The sequence below is a fragment of the Acanthochromis polyacanthus genome, chromosome 10 (assembly GCF_021347895.1).
Source record: "Acanthochromis polyacanthus isolate Apoly-LR-REF ecotype Palm Island chromosome 10, KAUST_Apoly_ChrSc, whole genome shotgun sequence".
NCBI lineage: Eukaryota > Metazoa > Chordata > Actinopteri > Pomacentridae > Acanthochromis > Acanthochromis polyacanthus.
The window spans coordinates 29,233,339-29,250,860 of NC_067122.1; the positions used below are offsets into that span (position 1 = coordinate 29,233,339).

The 17,522-nt window shown below is 41.8% G+C and overlaps 2 protein-coding genes across 5 annotated transcripts in view; both read left to right on the forward strand.

The window, feature by feature from the left end:
* Positions 1-12,978, forward strand: part of nrg2b (neuregulin 2b) — a 92,387-nt gene extending 79,409 nt beyond the window's left edge. For 3 of the 4 annotated variants that reach the window (XM_051954068.1, XM_051954067.1, XM_051954069.1), the window contains 3 exons: positions 2,564-2,779; positions 5,798-5,981; positions 9,722-12,978. In XM_051954068.1, coding sequence (XP_051810028.1) covers positions 2,564-2,779; positions 5,798-5,981; positions 9,722-10,198 — 877 coding nt within the window. In that variant the 3' untranslated portion in view covers positions 10,199-12,978. The remainder of the gene's footprint in view (positions 1-2,563; positions 2,780-5,797; positions 5,982-9,721) is intronic. The other variant, XM_051954070.1, reaches the window with a different exon arrangement.
* Positions 12,979-15,167: 2,189 nt separating this feature from the next.
* si:dkey-160o24.3 (N-acetyllactosaminide beta-1,3-N-acetylglucosaminyltransferase 2) lies at positions 15,168-16,571 on the forward strand. Its single transcript, XM_022220524.2, has one exon. It carries the CDS (start codon positions 15,168-15,170, stop codon positions 16,551-16,553), a length of 1,386 nt encoding a protein of 461 aa, XP_022076216.1. The 3' UTR covers positions 16,554-16,571.
* Positions 16,572-17,522: the final 951 nt, after the last annotated feature.

Consider the following 17,522-nt stretch of genomic DNA (forward strand, 5'->3'; position numbering starts at 1 on the left):
AAAAAGTCTCATTTAAAGTTTGCCACAATCCACCTGGGAGACACACCAAACATGTGGAAGAAGGTGCTCTGGTCAGATGAAACCAAAATGGAACTTTTTGGCCACAATGCAAAACGATGTTTGGCGTAAAAGCAACACAGCTCATCACCCTGAACACACCATCCCCACTGTCAAACATGGTGGTGGCAGCCTCATGGTTTGGACCTGCTTTTCTTCAGCAGGGACAGGGAAGATGGTTAAAATTGATGGGAAGATGAATGGAGCCAAATACAGGACCATTCTGGAAGAAAACCTGTTGGAGTCTGCAAAAGACCTGAGACTGGGACGGAGATTTATCTTGCAACAGGACAATGATCCAAAACATAAAGCCAAATCTACAATGGAATGGTTCACAAATAAATGTATCCAGGTGTTAGAATGGCCAAGTCAAAGTCCAGACCTGAATCCAATCGAGAATCTGTGGGCAGAGCTGAAGACTGCTGCTCACAAACACTCTCCATCCAACTTCACTGAGCTCAAGCTGTTTTGCAAGGAAGAATGGGCAAGAATTTCAGTCTCTCGATCTGCAAAACTGATAGAGACATACCCCAAGCGACTTGCAGCTGTAATTGCAGCAAAAGGTGGCGCTACAAAGTATTAATGCAAGGGGGCCGAATAATATTGCACGTCCCACTTTTCAGGTTTTTATTTGTTAAAGTTTAAAATATCCAATAAATTTCGTTCCACTTCACGATTGTGTCCCACTTGTTGTTGATTCTTAACAAAAAATTAAAATTTTATATCTTTATGTTTGAAGCCTGAAATGTGGCGAAAGGTTGAAAAGTTCAAGGGGGCCGAATACTTTCACAAGGCACTGTATATGTATATATCAAGTAGTGAGAGTTAGACATCCACTAACAAACATTCAGGACATAGCTAGGCTACACTGTAAGGCCCTTCAGAAGAGAGTTTCTCAGTTCTTCACGTTCAACAGCCCTGGCATCAGAGTCATCATTTTCAGCTGTGGTGCTTGAATCTTTATCACAATTTTCTGCCCAAGCATAGCAGATATTTCGCACCATATGTTATGAATTATGACTTGCAGCCAAGAGTACCTGGCTGCAGATCTCCAACCTCCACGGGTGACAGGAAATACGTCACCTCCATGGGTGACAGGAAGTTGTTCGTATTTTATGTTTGGTTCTAAAAATGTGTAATTTTAAAAATAAATAAATGTATTTATATAGCATTCAGTTTTCTGTCTTGTGCTCGTTCTCTCCTTGCAGCTGTTGCCCTCTGGTGAGAAATGGCGACGCTACGCATCCAAATCTGTCTGAAAAAAATATCAATTTTTGGTATATTTTACGCCATATCCTTGGGTAAAATTAGCAGAAAGCAACTTCAAACTGTCTTAGCGGTAAGTTCAGCCTAGTTTTAAGAAATAGGAAGCATCCCGATGAGAGATTTTGATTGTCAAAGTGAAAGGATTTTCCCTATTATTTCAATGTTGAACAGCCTGAACTGACTTCAGAAGGCTCAATTTTCAAAGTGACAAAAGTCAAAGAATAACCAAAACACAACACTCTTTTTTGCATAGAATCTATTTTTTTTGGTCAACTGAACATTTGGGGAAGTTTAGAACAAAATCGATGATGGTCATGTGAACAATTTTCTGGGTTCTGCATGATTCTCTCTGAGACAGCTACTTAATACATATTTAAACTGGTGACTTACATAAAGATTCACCCTCATACAGTTGTCATGAGTGAAGAAATTAGTGATACAGACCAGTGATACAGACCAAAACCATTTGCTGTTCCAGGCTGTAAAATGTGTTCACTTTTGCTATAAAGTTACATATTTTAACATGGAGGTCTAAGGGGGTTGACTTACTTTTGGAGCCAGCCTGAAGTGGCCATTTGCAGTTTTGGCACTTCGCTATCAGCTTCAGTTGCTGTTTGGGGACAGCAAGCACTACAATTGGTCATTTCTGTGGTAGTGACTGCTAAATCTGATACGTGCTAACCTCTATGAATCCAGCTAGCTTTAATTTTAGCATGTAACCTACGTAGCCAGGCTTTTGGCCGCTACAGCAGGAGCTACATTCAGCATACAAACAGTAACATGAGCCTCCCAGGCGATAGTTGATTGTCTAACAGTTCAGCCACACAACAGAGTGATTTGATTAACTGTTTTCATCAACATCCACCTTTTCTCTCAACTCCAGTACCTCAACTTTGGGTATCTGCTGATGGAGTATCGATCAAATGGCAGTGCTTTCTTTGTCCCAGTTTTAAAATCTGTATCCTCACCTTGTGGAACTCAGTGGAATAGTTTTTATGTGTGAGGTGACATGAGGTCATGGGTTGTTTCAGGTCTAAAAACTTAGAGCCGACACAGATCCCGCACACCGAGTCAAACGTCCTATTAAAATTATCACTTGATGGTGCTTTTCGTTGCTTTATTTGACAAAGACATGCCAAAATTTTTTCTGATTTATTTCAGGTCAGCTTTCATTTCACCGTCAGCGTCCTGCTGCCTCCTCGGTGCTGTCGTAACCTTTTCTGTACCTCCTCACCTGCAGACACGAGGAGCAGACGTGGAGCATGGAGCGAACTGAGAGCATGAACTCAGACTGCCAGTCAGGTGGGCTCTCCAGCTCTGTGGGAACCAGTAAGTGCAGCAGCCCGGCGTGCATGGCGAGGAGGGCCGCCCACTGGGGTTGTGCGGACGTATCCGGACCGGGGATGCAGTACGGGGACTCCTACGACTCTCTGAGAGACTCACCTCACAGCGACAGGTAGAGAAGTGGCAGCGGCAGTGATGCTGGCTTTGCTTTGTTGTGTTTTTGTCACACTTAGACCCCTTTTTACTCTCTGGCGACACCAAGTGGCAGCTAATTGTTGGGGATTTTTGTAAAGAAGGACTACATTACCCAGATTCTGTTGACTGAAATGTGAAATCAGTGTTTCCTGGGAGCTGAATGTGATGAAATCATCGTTTTTAAAGCAGAACACTCACTGATTTTTCGCCTGGATTCTGTTTGTGAATGAAGAATTTAGTTGTGTTTCCTACATGTCTCACAATGTCCTCTAACTTACAGCATAAACATGCTTTACCTTCAGCAAGGACTGTATCACCTGGTGCATTATAGAAACACAGAAATTTGACATTTTTTGGCATGAAATATCTTCTAAAATAATGTGGTAAATCGTGATAGTCAGACATTTTATTTATAAAGTGATTTGTCTGAACAAAAACACCTCCCTATCATCCTTCTTTTATTATTCCGAACACAACAATATGTGAAATTAATTTGTGTTTCCATATCTGTGCTCTCTGCTGTGGTATGACTGTTACTGTTACCTAAACTGAACTCTGTGAGGAGCAGCACTCAAACACGTCTTGTAGCTGCGAACGCACATGTGCAGGGATGTTATTTATATTCCTGTGACTGACTGAGTGGGTGTTCGAGGTGGCTCAGTGGCTAACGCTGCCATTCTTCATGACAACCAGGTCCTGAATGCAAACCTGAGCCAACCTGCTGCAGTGTTTTTGTTTGGAGTTTGCATATTTCTACCAACATTAAAAAGACTTATGGTCAGATGGGCTGGGAAGCCTAAACTCTCTGCAGATGTGAATACGGTTGCTTTTCTATATGGTTGATGCTACAGGTACGGACCCGTACCCGTAGCATCTGTACTAGAGGTACGGACCCGTACCTGTAGCATCTGTACTAGAGGTACGGACCCGTTAAGGTCACTGAAGAGCTGGCGCCGGTTAACTACTATTTGCTGCACATTACAGGCAGTTTATATGAATGACTTTGACGGCGAACATTGTATAATTTAACCAAAAATACACCGTCTCCTCTCACACTTTAGACATTGCAGTTTTTACGCTTTTAGACGCCGTGTATAAATTGTTTGAAGTCCAGTTCCTATTAATTAGTTTACCGCGTTCAGTTGTGGAAGCGGCTGACGAACTCCATTGCAAATGTTCCCATTTAATTTCGGACGCTAATTTACAAGATAAAGTTAAGGATGTCGAATATGAAACAAACACTCGTGAATGGTGAGGAGCAGCTCTTTAATTCGGCATGAATTAAAAAAAACACAAACTCGATTTACTGTGATATTGTGAGATTTGTTTGTGGTGATGTAACTTAGCCATTCAACAGAGTCCGCTAACATTAAAGTGACTGACGTGCAGTGTCTGTGTTGACAGACGTAGAAAATACGTCAGAGTTTTGTTTAGGTTGTTAATATGTAATAGTCTGTCGCTACTTTTGAAGGTAAAAAAATACTTGTAGTTTGCTGGCTGTTAGTTCCGCCATTTGTTTTGTTTGCTGTTTGTGCTTTATTAGAACAGGGTCACGTGAATAAAAAGTTTTGCTATTTTTAATAGTAGTGCTGATTTCAACCCCCAAATCGCTGTCCGTGAAAAAGTCAGATAATGATATTTATAAGACATTATGCATGATAGAAAAGAGAACAGCAGATGACTGACATGACAGGCTCGGCACGCAGATTCACCTCGAATTATGGAAGCGCCTTCATCACTCGGATTACCAAGCCGGCTCATTAATATTTATGTACGTCGGATTACCAGCCAATCACAAAGCGCGTTCATCAGCCGGCTCATTAATATTTATGTACGTCGGATTACCAGCCAATCACAAAGCGCGTTCATCAGCCGGCTCATTAATATTCATGTCCGTCTCATTAATATTTATGATAAGGGAAAGTGCCGTATCCGTAGGCCACAGGCTACGGGTACGGGTCCGTATCTGTAGACACTACCTTTCTATATGTATCTCTGACCTCCTTCTCAAAACAATTATGGAACTCCAATGTGGAAACTCAATTAGAAGTGAACATTTAGCTACAAGGCCAAAACAGGGAATGACAGAAGGTTTTCTGTGTCATTTTATGTCAGTTGTGCTTGGTATAATATTCGATTGTTTTGAATGATGCCTCTTATATGTATCATTAATCCTCCTCTGTGTTGTTGCTGTCTGTATGTATGTGCAAACAAAACCAGTTTTCACAATTTTTAACCCCTTGATGCTTATTGTCATGAATTGGTGACTTACCACTTTCATTCAGACTGCAGCTGAGATAGCGTATCCATTCCCCCAATGCCGGTTTGTGCATATTCAATACGGACTTCGAAACCTATTGCAAGCACTGGTTTCTCATAGGACCGGTCAGAGTGGGACCTAATTATTATATATCTGTTATTATTATTATATATCTATGTATCTATGTTTTATGCATAATAGATAAATTAACAATCTCCACTTACTTTAGCTTCAGCTGGAAAGCAAAAACCCCCAAAAAGTTTTTTAACTGTAAATAAATTCAGGCATCGTGGGGTTAAATTTCTGACCTCCAACTCGACCTGAATGTAGCATTCGCCCTGTGATTGACTGATGACCTCTGCAGGATTTAAGCCTGCTCTTGCCCAGTGCATCCTGGGAAAGCTCCAGCCCTAAAGTGGTCGAGTAGTTTAGAAAACACAAGGACAGGACGGATGATACTGACTACCGACTTCTTGAGAATGTGTGTTTTCATCAGAGAAGTGCAACACCGTCTTTTGTACCCAACTGACTTATTTAACCTCGTCCAGAATTCAGTGTATTTTAAGGCTTTTGGCAATCAATCAACTGAGCCTCAGTCCCAAAATACCTGAAATACCTTTGAAGTTTAAAAATGTAGTAAGATTCAAATGTGTTTTGTCGTCTTTTTGGTATTTTTTTGGTGTTTCGTTGTGTCTGAGACACCGTGTGAATCACTTTTTCGTCCTTTTCGTCCAGGTATGTGTCTGCGCTGACCACGCCGGCCCGCCTGTCTCCAGTGGAGTTCCACTACCCCCCGCTGCCACCCCAGGTACCCACCTTCCAGATCACCTCGCCCAACACAAGCCACGCTCTCTCCCTGCCCCCTGCTGCTGCTGCATACCACAGAGATGATGACCAGCCGCTGCTACGATGCCCTGATGTACGTAGACAGATGTAGGAGGGATAGACCAATCACTGACCCCATATTTGGCACTTTTCCTATTATCAGTATCATCAATAAATGAAATGCAGCTGCCTCCCTCTGTTTAGATAGATAGCATTACCTACAGTAGAACAGCAAGACTAGTCTGTAGTCTCAGCACTGCCTTTCTGGCAGAGAAACAACCTGCAAAAACTGAACAGGACACACAAGCCATCGCCACAAAAATGAAAAATTAGCCACTTTCATGGTGGCTAAGGCTACGCTAACAACTAGCAGCTGAATTAGGAAGCAGTGCAGATTAGCAGTCTCTGGAAAACAACAACTAATAACGCTTTAAGATGTGGGCCTTAGTGGATAATAAAAGTGGCAGTACAGTGAATATTTTTACCAAGTACTATCATACTTTCAAAGCATTGATTCTTTGGAAACTTTTACACTGAACCAACTCAGACTTTGGTGCCATTTCTAAAACTGTAACACAAGTCCAGCTGACTAATAACTGCTGCCAAAAAACATGATGTTGTTTAGTGATACAGAAGAAAAGACATTTGTTAATAAAAACTGAAGCATTTTTCAGAAAACGTAAAAGCAACGTGTTGATTATAAACCACTCATGTCACTCATTGTGCAGACTAGCGGCAACACTTTTGTACATCAGGTTTAAACAGACAGTAGTTGTTGGTCATTTATCCAACAACTACTGTCTGTTTAAACCTACATTTTTCTTTGGATTTGCTTGAAAAATATATCATATACACACGTGGACAAAATTGTTGGTACCCCTCAGTTAAAGAAGGAAAAACCCACAATTCTCACTGAAATCACTTGAAACTCACAAAAGTAACAATAAATAAAAATTTATTGAAAATTAAATAATCAAAAATAGCCATTACTTTTGAATTGTTGATTAACATAATTATTTAAAAAAACAAACTAATGAAACAGGCCTGGACAAAAATGATGGTACCTCTATAAAAGATTGAAAACTATTTGACCAGAGTGACATGATTAACTCAGGTGTGTCATTTAATTGACATCACAGGTGTTTCCAAACTCATAATCAGTCAGTCTGCCTATTTAAAGGGAGACAAGTAGTCACCCTGCTGTTTGGTGAAAAGGTGTGTACCACACTGAACATGGACAACAGAAAGCGAAGGAGAGAATTGTCCCAGGACATCCGAAAAAAAATGATAGACAAACATCTTAAAGGTAAAGGCTATAAGACCATCTCTAAACAGCTTGAAGTTCCTGTGACAACAGTGGCTCATATTATTCAGAAGTTCAAGACCCACGGGACAGTAGCCAACCTCCCTGGACGTGGCCGCAAGAGGAAAATTGATGACAAATTGAAGAGACGGATCGTTGGAATTGTATCCAAAGAGCCCAGAGCAACCTCCAAAGAAATTAAAGGTGAACTCCAAGGCCAAGGTACATCAGTGTCAGATCGCACCATTCGTCGTTGTTTGAGCCAAAGTGGACTTCATGGGAGACGACCAAGGAGGACACCACTGCTGAAAAAAATTCATAAAAAAGCGAGACTGGAATTTGCAAAAAATGCATGTTGACAAGCCACAAAGCTTCTGGGAGAATGTCCTTTGGACAGATGAGACCAAACTGGAGCTTTTTGGTAAGGCACATCAACTCTATGTTCATAGACTCAAAAACCAAGCATACGAAGAAAAGAACACTGTCCCTACGGTGAAACATGGAGGAGGCTCAGTAATGTTTTGGGGCTGCTTTGCTGCATCTGGCACAGGGTGTCTTGAAAGTGTGCAAGGTACGATGAAATCTGAAGACTATCAAGGCATTCTGGAGAGAAATGTGCTGCCTAGTGTCAGAAAGCTTGGTCTCAGTCGCAGGTCATGGGTCTTCCAACAGGACAACGATCCAAAACACACAGCCAAAAACACCCAAGAATGGCTGAGAGAAAAGCGTTGGACTATTCTAAAGTGGCCTTCTATGAGCCCAGATCTGAATCCCATTGAACATATGTGGAAGGAGCTGAAACATGCCATTTGGAGAAGACACCCATCAAACCTGAGACAACTGGAGCTGTTTGCTCATGAGGAGTGGGCCAAAATACCTGTTGACAGCTGCAGAACGCTCATTGACAAATACAGAAATCGTTTAATTGCAGTGATTGCCTCATAAGGTTGTGCAACAAAATATTAAGTTATGGGTACCATCATTTTTTGTCCAGCCCTATTTCATTAGTTTGTTTTTTTTTAAATAATTATGTTAATCAACAATTCAAAAGTGATGGCTGATTTTGATTATTTAATTTTCAATAAATTTTTATTTATTGTTACTTTTGTGAGTTTCAAGTGATTTCAGTGAGAATTGTGGGTTTTTCCTTCTTTAACTGAGGGGTACCAACAATTTTGTCCACGTGTGTAACTATCCTTTAACCTAAAGTTCCTGTGTTGGCGTCCTCCTTGCTGAAGTTCCTCTTCTGGCCAGCATATATTCACTGTATAATTTTACAATAGAATCAAATAGAATTGCTGTGTTGTCATTGTACAGTGTTCAATGATATTAGCTCCTGTCAGTGCATGCAAAAGCACAGAAGGAGATGTGGAAATACAAAACATGAAAATCTCGTAGAAAATCCTATTTTTAGGTGTAAGTATGAAAATAGAGGTGTAGCTTATTCTTAAGTGTTTTAATTACTATTAAACACTTGTGGATATTGCACATTGTATAACATATATGAAATAGTATTGAGTCATTCCAGAATTTGAGGACATTTTACGTCTCACACATCAAATTTCAAATAATCCACGTACAAAATCCTAAAACATGCAGTTCTTGTGTGAATTTACTTGTCCTGAGAACAAATCTAAAAAAAAATGGGAGAAAAAAATGTTTGAGGATATTTTTAAAATACAAAAAAAGTCTGGAGTTCCCCCTAAACTGACATTTTTCTCTTATGACCCTCTGATGACCAAACTGAATCTCATATAAAACAGTTCAAATGAAATTTAAATCTCCTTTTTTTGGTGTTGTTTTTTTTTTCCACTGATATATCGTATTTTTTTTAAATCAGCATAACATTTAAAATAATAATTATTAATTATACCTGTGTCCCACAACAATCCTGTTAGCAAAACCTTTTTACCTGATAGAAGAAGAAAACAGTGAATCACAACAAATGCGGGAATTAACATCATCAAACAATTTTTCTAAAGAATGAATAAAGAAAAACTATGTCCTCTCTTCCATTTTCAGATTTTCATAACATTGTCAGCCTTGATTGAATGTCTCACTCTACCTCATATTATCAGGATAAGACAAATGACTTTTACTTGGTTCTTTACTTTTTTCCATCAGTCAGTTTGTCCTCTTGGTCAGCAGTAAAAGCTAGCTACGGTAAATATCTAGCTTCTACTGCTGAGGAAAGCTAACATTAGCATGGATTAGCATCCCTGTTACTGTGATTAGAGTAGGGTTAGCAAACAACAAATAAAACATGGAATAGAAATGGTACCAGTGATCTGTAAGCTGAGTTAATCAAGCCCTTGATAGTTTATTACCTATTATTGATGGATATGGAGCAGAAAACTATAAAAGAGAAGGTCTAATTTCCAAAAATTTTGATTCCCAAATGTCCTCAATTTCTGGAATGACCCTAATGACTTCAAGCAGTACAAAAACACAGTTGCATAGGGTATGTATGTATAGGTATATGTATGTAAATGTGTTGTTGTGATGTGGGTTCTCTCTGTTTCCTGTTTTAGGATGGAAGTTTATACCGGCAGCCTCGACGTCCTCGGCGACCCTACCTGACGGAGAGCACAGGAAGTCTACCGTCCAGCCCCTACCACCTCCCTGACGAAGAGGCCTACGAGACGACGCAGGAGTACGCCTCTTCCCGGGAACCCATCCGGAGCCGGCGCCGCCCGCGACGCAACCGCCTCAACGGACACGTGTCCCAGCGCTCGACGGGCCTCCGGGACTACAGCTCACAGAGCTTCAGCCAGTCAGAGGAGGAGGAAGAGGAGGAGGAGGAAGAGGACGCTCACGGGGAGAGCACGCCTTTCCTTAGTATGCAGAACATGAACATGGACCCGCCGCTGTCCGTCCCGGGTTTCCGTTCGTCATCCGGCGCCGACACACGGACTCACCGCGGGCTGAGTCGGCCGGGGACGCGCAGCAACGGGCAGAGTCGCGGCTCGCAGTCGCAGCGCTCGAAGGCCGACAACATGCCCCTTTAAGACTGAACCGACGCCCACCCATACACCCCCGACACTCCCACCCTCCACCTCACACACTCCCCTTCCTCCTACACACAACCAGTGGACTAGAGACCGCACCTAGGAGAAATATTTTTATTTTGTATAACAGACAGATATTCTAAACAAATGAAATATTTATTTTCATTTCAGCAAAAATTGTCTACTAGCTAACAGCAAAGACTTTTTTTATAATGGGGGGATATTTATATGTAAAGTTTTTTGATTTACAGCATTATGAGAGATGAAAAAATAAGAGAAATTACGTGCCAATTTTTTCACAAGTTAGATAAATAGAATAATATTGTGGTGCCTTTTGCTGTATGCTGAAGTCGGAGGTCCCATTGAGTTTTTGTAGCCTTTCTTATAAAGACTCCTCGTTTTTATAGAGACCAACCCTCTTCCTTCCTTTTGCTTTGTTTCTTTTCTCTGATTTGGGATCTTCCTCTTTTTGAACTGTGATCTGATTATGTCATCATGCAATATTGATTCCTCCTGTGTAAAAGGTGTCTGTTTACATGAGTATGATCCACGCGATGCGCTCGTTCCACAGGGACATTTAGTCAACCGGATGTGTAGGGTAGTTTTCTCGGACGAACACACGTCGGCCATTTATGTCCTCGTTCGCTGCCTGTCAGTCATTTTGTTGTTATTTCTGTGAAAATATGAGTGTTAGAGGGAGCTGTTGAGGGAAAGTGACTCCAGATTCCTGTGCAGGTGTTCAGGGTGCTGCCATGACATACAGGTGGTGGTTGCAGTGTGTGTGTGTGTGTGTTTTTGTGTTTGTGTGTGTGCCTGTATAGAGTCCTCATGAAGCCTCATTCGGTTTCGCGCCTCTGTTCACCTTGGAGGTCTCTCGTTTGACTGACATGCTCCTCTCACCAATCCTCACGCTGCCAGAAGCTCCATTGCACTGTAAGAACCTCCCTCCGTGAGCAGTCATTGGCCAGGGAGCTGCCGATCCAAACCGAAACCTAAACCAATCCAGTTGTAATCCAGCCTGACTCTGGCCTCCCGTGGACTGCCCAGCCCGCCCGTTTCCTATGCCAGCAGCTTAGAGCCGCACTGTGTCTCAGGACTTCCCCATCACATCACAGCCGAAAGACTCAAAGCAGAGAGAGCTCGTCATCTCAGTCACAGTTCAGTCCGCAGGCCAGATCCACGTCCCCTCGCCCTCCTTCTTTCTCCATCCATCGGGTTTTTCTTGCGTTGACCTGTCGCCACGATTAAAGGGGAGCGCTGGTGAAAACCTTTGGAACCAGAAGGGAGATTTGGTTGCTTTATCTTTAATTTTCTTTTGTAACTTCTAAAGGTTGTGTGTGTGTTAGTGAGCATGTGTGTGATTCACGACGAAGAGACGGCGACCACATGCTCTGATGCAGGGGCGTACCTAGGAAATCTGCCCCTACTCCCGCCCACCTCACCCCCGAGAGGAGGATATCGCTCTGGGTTCCCCCCTTTTTGTTTTTCTTTTGTTTTTTTTATACAAATATAATCCTGCTGGAAACTCTCCTCCCACAGGCTAGAAAACCGTTACCACGTCTCACCACACTAGCGATGGCGCTGCTCTGATGGGGAAACAAACAATGCAGGTCGCTGCGTGCGGGTTCACACTGCTAGAGAGTTTTCATTTAAGCTCACAGCCAAACGGTGGCATATGATAATCCTGATTACTGCATCCTTGATTTGCATTCCTATACCTTTTATTGATTGAACTTCTTTTTTGCTGAATGATCTGTTACGTGTCTGTCTCTTTCCACCTCACCTTCATGTCTTCCTTCACCCTCCTACTGACCTTCAGAAGCAACTAGCGGATGAATTTAAGCCCCACATCTCCAAGACAAGTGTACCGAACAGCACACTTACCAGTAGGCCGATCATGTCCAGAAACTTCTTCCACTTCAGATAAACACTAGAAACCCTTTAGAGACCCCACTTCAAGCTCAACTGTGTTAGATACGAATATGTGTCCCTGTAAGAGTTGATTTAGTTGTTCTTTTTCTGTTGGTTTTTCACACAGGCGATGCATGGATCACAGATATAGAAAGTATCTTAAAAATGACAACAAACCCCCCTCAGATTTCGGGGAATCATACTAGAAATGTATAAAAATATAATTTGGGTTCATGGCCCTGAGGTCTGGCTAGTTTTGTCTTTACTATCACTGTAATCAATCTGGGATTTGCAATGTGGAAATACTGCAAGTGAGGATAGCGTGCTTCTAGAGCTAGTTGAATTGTTAACAAACCCACCCTCGACCTCCTCACCCTGCACACAAACACACACACAGACAGAACACACTTACACGGACACACAAACCCTCACAGACACAACACACACAGCTCTTTCCAGGTTTGTTTGTCAAGCAGTTTGTCTTTTTTACCTCCCAACTCTCCTCCTTCTTCCCCCTTCTCTCTTTCTCTTTCCCCCCTCTCTCTCCATCCTCCCCCAAACCTCCCCTCCTCTCTCACTCCGCTCAAAAAAAATAAAAAATCCCCCCCCCTGCATGTCCTAGTGGTACTGGTAGTTGGGTGCATGGAAAAAGCAGCAAGCAAATCGTTTTTCCACTCGGTGAAATAAAAAATAAAAATGTGTCTTCATTTTAACATTCAGCAATAAATCCCCCTTTCTCTTCATGTCCATCATTCTTGGAATATGCTAGAAGATTTTTTGCAAGTTTTATCAAAAACATACTACTTGTAAAAGAAGAAAAACTCCAAAAACCACCCCTTCATATGAAAAATAAAACTTTATTCCTACCATTTTGAAACGGTCCTGTCATCTTTGTAACATAAAGGTTTTTTCTCGGTATCGGTACATTTATTGGGGAATAAAAGGTGAAAGACAAACAAGACATGTAAAAATGGGTGAGTCACACCTGCAAATAAGAACACTAGGTGGCAGCGTTTAATTCCACCTTAAATTTAAATGTATCAAATACTGATATATCAGTAGATTCTTGTGTGTATTTCTACAAATTAGCAAAAACATGTTCTTCATTGTGTTTTTGATAAAGTTATGGCTGCATACCGTTTAGATTTAAGGTGGTGCTACAGTGTTTGTTGCTTCACTGTTATACCTCACTGGGCCTCTTTAAGGTGGCAAAGCTCACATATTAGCAACTAAAGATCAAAATATCTGCTGGTACACTGTTAAAATTTGCTTAAATTAGATCGATATTTAATATTTTTTGTACCACACAGCCACTGCAGCTCCACCAGTGTCTGCTGTGGAGAAAAGTTAGCATTAAAATGCACCAGTTTTCCCATCAACATGGTTTCCTTGTCACCAAAAATGTTGCAACACAAAAGATTCAGGATTCCAGACACTCCACCAACACACACGTGTCTTTGCAGTTCCTGTTTGACCTGATGGGCGCATGTCTTCGGGGTGATGAAGCTCAGTGAAGACGACACTTTGTCTGGGCGTGGCTGCTCATCTTCCAGATCAGCAGGTAATCCGGTTTTGTGTCTGAAAGCTGCAGATGTCACCTGTCACGCCTTTTTCCATATTGGTATTTAGTTTGTTGTTTCACATGATTTAAGAAGGTGATTGTTTCCAAATTCTTTTGCTATCAAAGCAAAATAACAGTGTCACAGACTTCACAAACACACCTGTTTAAACATGCACAACAACAATACAACAGCTTCACAAACATATTAATATCGTCTCCCTACAGAAACTGCAGAACTGAGTAAACAGAGTATGTAGGAGCAGAGAACACAGGCTTTTCATCTAACAAACAATAAGATTTAAAGATAAAATCTGATATTTCTAATTGTTTTTGATTTCTGGAATTGATCTCACTTCTATGGCTGTCATGATATCACATTTTTATGAATACTGCATTTATGAATGACAATATTATCATAATATCTATAGAAACTTTGAAAAAAGGGCACAATGATATGAGTCAAAATCATCTTTAACTCTGCAACCATAATAGTTACCGGTCCTGCATTTTATTTTGTTTTAGTATTAGCATTTGCATATTATAAACGTACAATAGGAGCCAGTGAAATAAAACAGTTTCCGCTGTCACTCATCACATTGCAATGCATTTGTGTTTGCTCCATCGGTGGGTGTATCCTGGAACACAAACCTGACAGTCGCTGCTCAGTCAGACTCTAGGATCCACAGCAGCCTCACCCGTCAGTAGATCACAGTTTGGCTGAGTTTAGGCTGCAGAGAAGAACCTTTGTTGACTCTCTGGATTACATCCTCAGTCCTGGTTACAGAGGGATTCACTTTTTCTTGATATTCTACTGAAGTGAACAATGGAGCCGTCTGATCAGTAGAAGGACATACCAGCCAGCAGATGAGCTTTCAGTGAACAAGAAGCCTTTGTTTAAAACAGGTGAGGAAAGAAAACTGCTTACAGAGATGATCTAATCTTATCAAGTAACTGTAGTCATTTCTTTATTCATCTCCTGAAACTTTTTTCGTCATTTTAAACAAACATGGGAACTAATTATTGATGTTATGAACAGTCGTTGACAAAAATATCACCAGTTCCAGTTAGTAGCTGTCCTACAGATTTGAATCATATCACACAATCTTTCTAAGCAGGCGGAGTTTGCCCGAGGCATCACAGAATCCTAGATTTAGTCCTGATAGTGGATGTAATTTAATTTATCAGGGGGAAAAATGGTAATTGAGCATTAATGATGGCATTATAAAATGGCAAACTTCGTCTGTTAATGAGAATCGTGTTTTAAAACTCCAGAGCAGGTATTTCATGCACCTGTTTGAGGGACTGGTTTGTCTGGTATTTAGTGTTGCTTCATTCTTCCTCTGTCTTCCTCTATCTTGTCTTTCTCCCTTTTCTCTCAGGACTCCTCCTGACTTGTATATGGAATGTCTGCTCTGTACTTTGACACTTAAAACAGCTACTTCCATCAGATTTAAGATTTGTCCAAACTAACACACTGTTTGTGAATTTTGCAGTTGAATGGCGCAGTTTACCTGTCGCTGGCGTAACGTGCTCATCTGTGTGTACACACCATGTTTCCTCATGCTGCTGCTGTTCTTCCACGCTGGGATTGTGGTGTGTATGAGGATGGCTGGAGTAAAAGCACCATGGACCCCAGAAAATCCTCAATTTGAGGCCCCGGGAACTTTAAAAAATAGGGGTTTCGCACCACTTCCTCAAGTTTTCTGGAGGAATGACCTTCACAAAGAAGCCTTTTGGAACCAACTCCAGCTAGCTGTTGACCGCCATTTCAATCCCATCCTGCACCCCAATATGACCAAGAAAGGATTAAGAAACAGCAGGTTTGAGTCCGTGGTAAGACAAAGCTTCTCTGAAGCTACAAAACAGGAAAACATGAGGAAGACCTTTCACAGTCTTCCACATCACATTCAGAGGTTTGTGAACCACATGCTAAGGAGGAGCTACCCAATCATCCTCCAACCGGACGGAGAATGTGGAACGCAGGGAAAGGATGAGAAAAAGCCTCCGCTGCTTCTGTTTGCAATCAAGACAGCAGAGTTAAACTTTAAGAACCGCCAGGCCATTCGACAGAGCTGGGGGAAGGCAGGATGGGTGGCAGGACAGAAGAGAAACAGCAGCGTTGGAGAAGAAGTTGGCGGTTCCGTCCAGAGGGTGTTCCTGCTAGGAAAAGAAAACTCAGATGATCTCGGAGTGAACATCTCACAGTTACTGAAGATGGAGAGTAAACACTATGGAGACATTCTGCAGTGGGACTTTGAAGACACATTTTTTAACCTCACCTTGAAGGATGTGCTCTTCTGGAGGTGGTTCTCAGACTTGCACTGCCGGGCTGTTTTTGTCTTTAAGGGAGATGACGACATCTTTGTCAACACCCCGAGACTGATAACTTACCTCTGGGACCAACTAGAGACTCTACAAGCAAACAAGTCCTTAAAAGACTTCATGGTAGGAGAAGTCATAGGAGCAGCCGAACCCGACCGAGCTGACAAATCCAAGTACTTCATCCCAGAGAGATTCTACAGCGGTTCCTATCCAAGCTATGCAGGCGGAGGAGGGGTTGTATACTCAGGTCTGCTGGCCCAGCGCCTGAACCTCATGTCCAGAAGAGTTCACCTGTACCCCATCGATGATGTCTATGTCGGGATGTGCATGATGCGGCTGAATGCCTTCCCTGTCCACCACCCTGCCTTCCTCACATTTGACTTTCCTGGAAAGGAAGAGAAGCGGCCATGTTCCTACCACAAAATCCTGCTGGTCCACAAACGAAGCCCCGAGCAGATAGTTAGACTGTGGGCTGACCTGAAACAGACACAGACACAGACACAATGTAAGGACATACCTCTGAGCGCTGACGTAAAGATAAAGGACAAAAACTTACCGTAACCGTAAGACTCTTACAAGACATTTATGGCAAGTTTTGTTTATTTAAGTGTTGTTAACCTACAGTCTGAACTTTCTGTCAGAGTTATGATGGTTGCAACTGGTATTTATTGACTTCAGGTGTTTGTATGCTGTAGTTGTATTTATATTTACCAAATAATGTGAGAACTTGTGATCCATCAGCAATATCTGAAGGTCCAGTGTGTAGAGTTTAGCAGCATTTAGCAATGAAGTTACAGACTGCAGCCAACTAAATACCCCTTGTCTGAGACTTCCCTTTCCATTTGTGTAGAAGAGACTACAAAGGCTGCTAAAAACATTTGTTAAAACATGAAAGGCCATCTGTAGCAGGAGTAGGTGGTTTGTCCATTCCATAGTCTGTATAGAAAAGATGGACGTATCCACCAAGACACCACCTATTGATCCCTGGACCACAGTGTTGAAATCTGAAGTTTGGAATTTTGCTGTTGCCATATCATTTAGTTTTGTTTAAACCGGACTTGAAGTATGAGATGTGGTTTTAGCTGAGAACTCATGTTGCGCACTCATATGGTAGCAACTTTCAATCACAATGTAGCCCTGCTCTAAAACATGCCCTAGTTTATCATCTGTTTCTCTCTAAGAAGTTGCATGAAATGTGAAATTAACACCATGCTGTGTTGAAAGAAGCTAGAAAGTCGGAATTGAGGCCATGAAGTCATGAGGAAAACTTTTAGTGATGTAACAAATCAAGTGAGAAGTAGGATTATTTTTCTATTCATTTATATGCAATCTGACTTCTTTCTATAACCAGAGGATTCGCCCCAGCTGGCCCTTTAGAAGAATGCAGGTTTAAGGCTTCAGACCTGAGGGCTGCACTATGAAGCAACTTAGACATAGCCGGGCTTTCTTTGTGTACGGTTCGACAAAAACTAAAGCCTCAGTCAGAGTTAACAGGTGTCATGAACGGGGTTATCAGCTTTCTTTGGTAGC

What these genes read in the sequence shown, in the direction of transcription:
- si:dkey-160o24.3 (XM_022220524.2), top strand. Translation starts at nt 15,168, where the DNA reads ATGGCGCAGTTTACCTGTCGCTGGCGTAACGTGCTCATCTGTGTGTAC.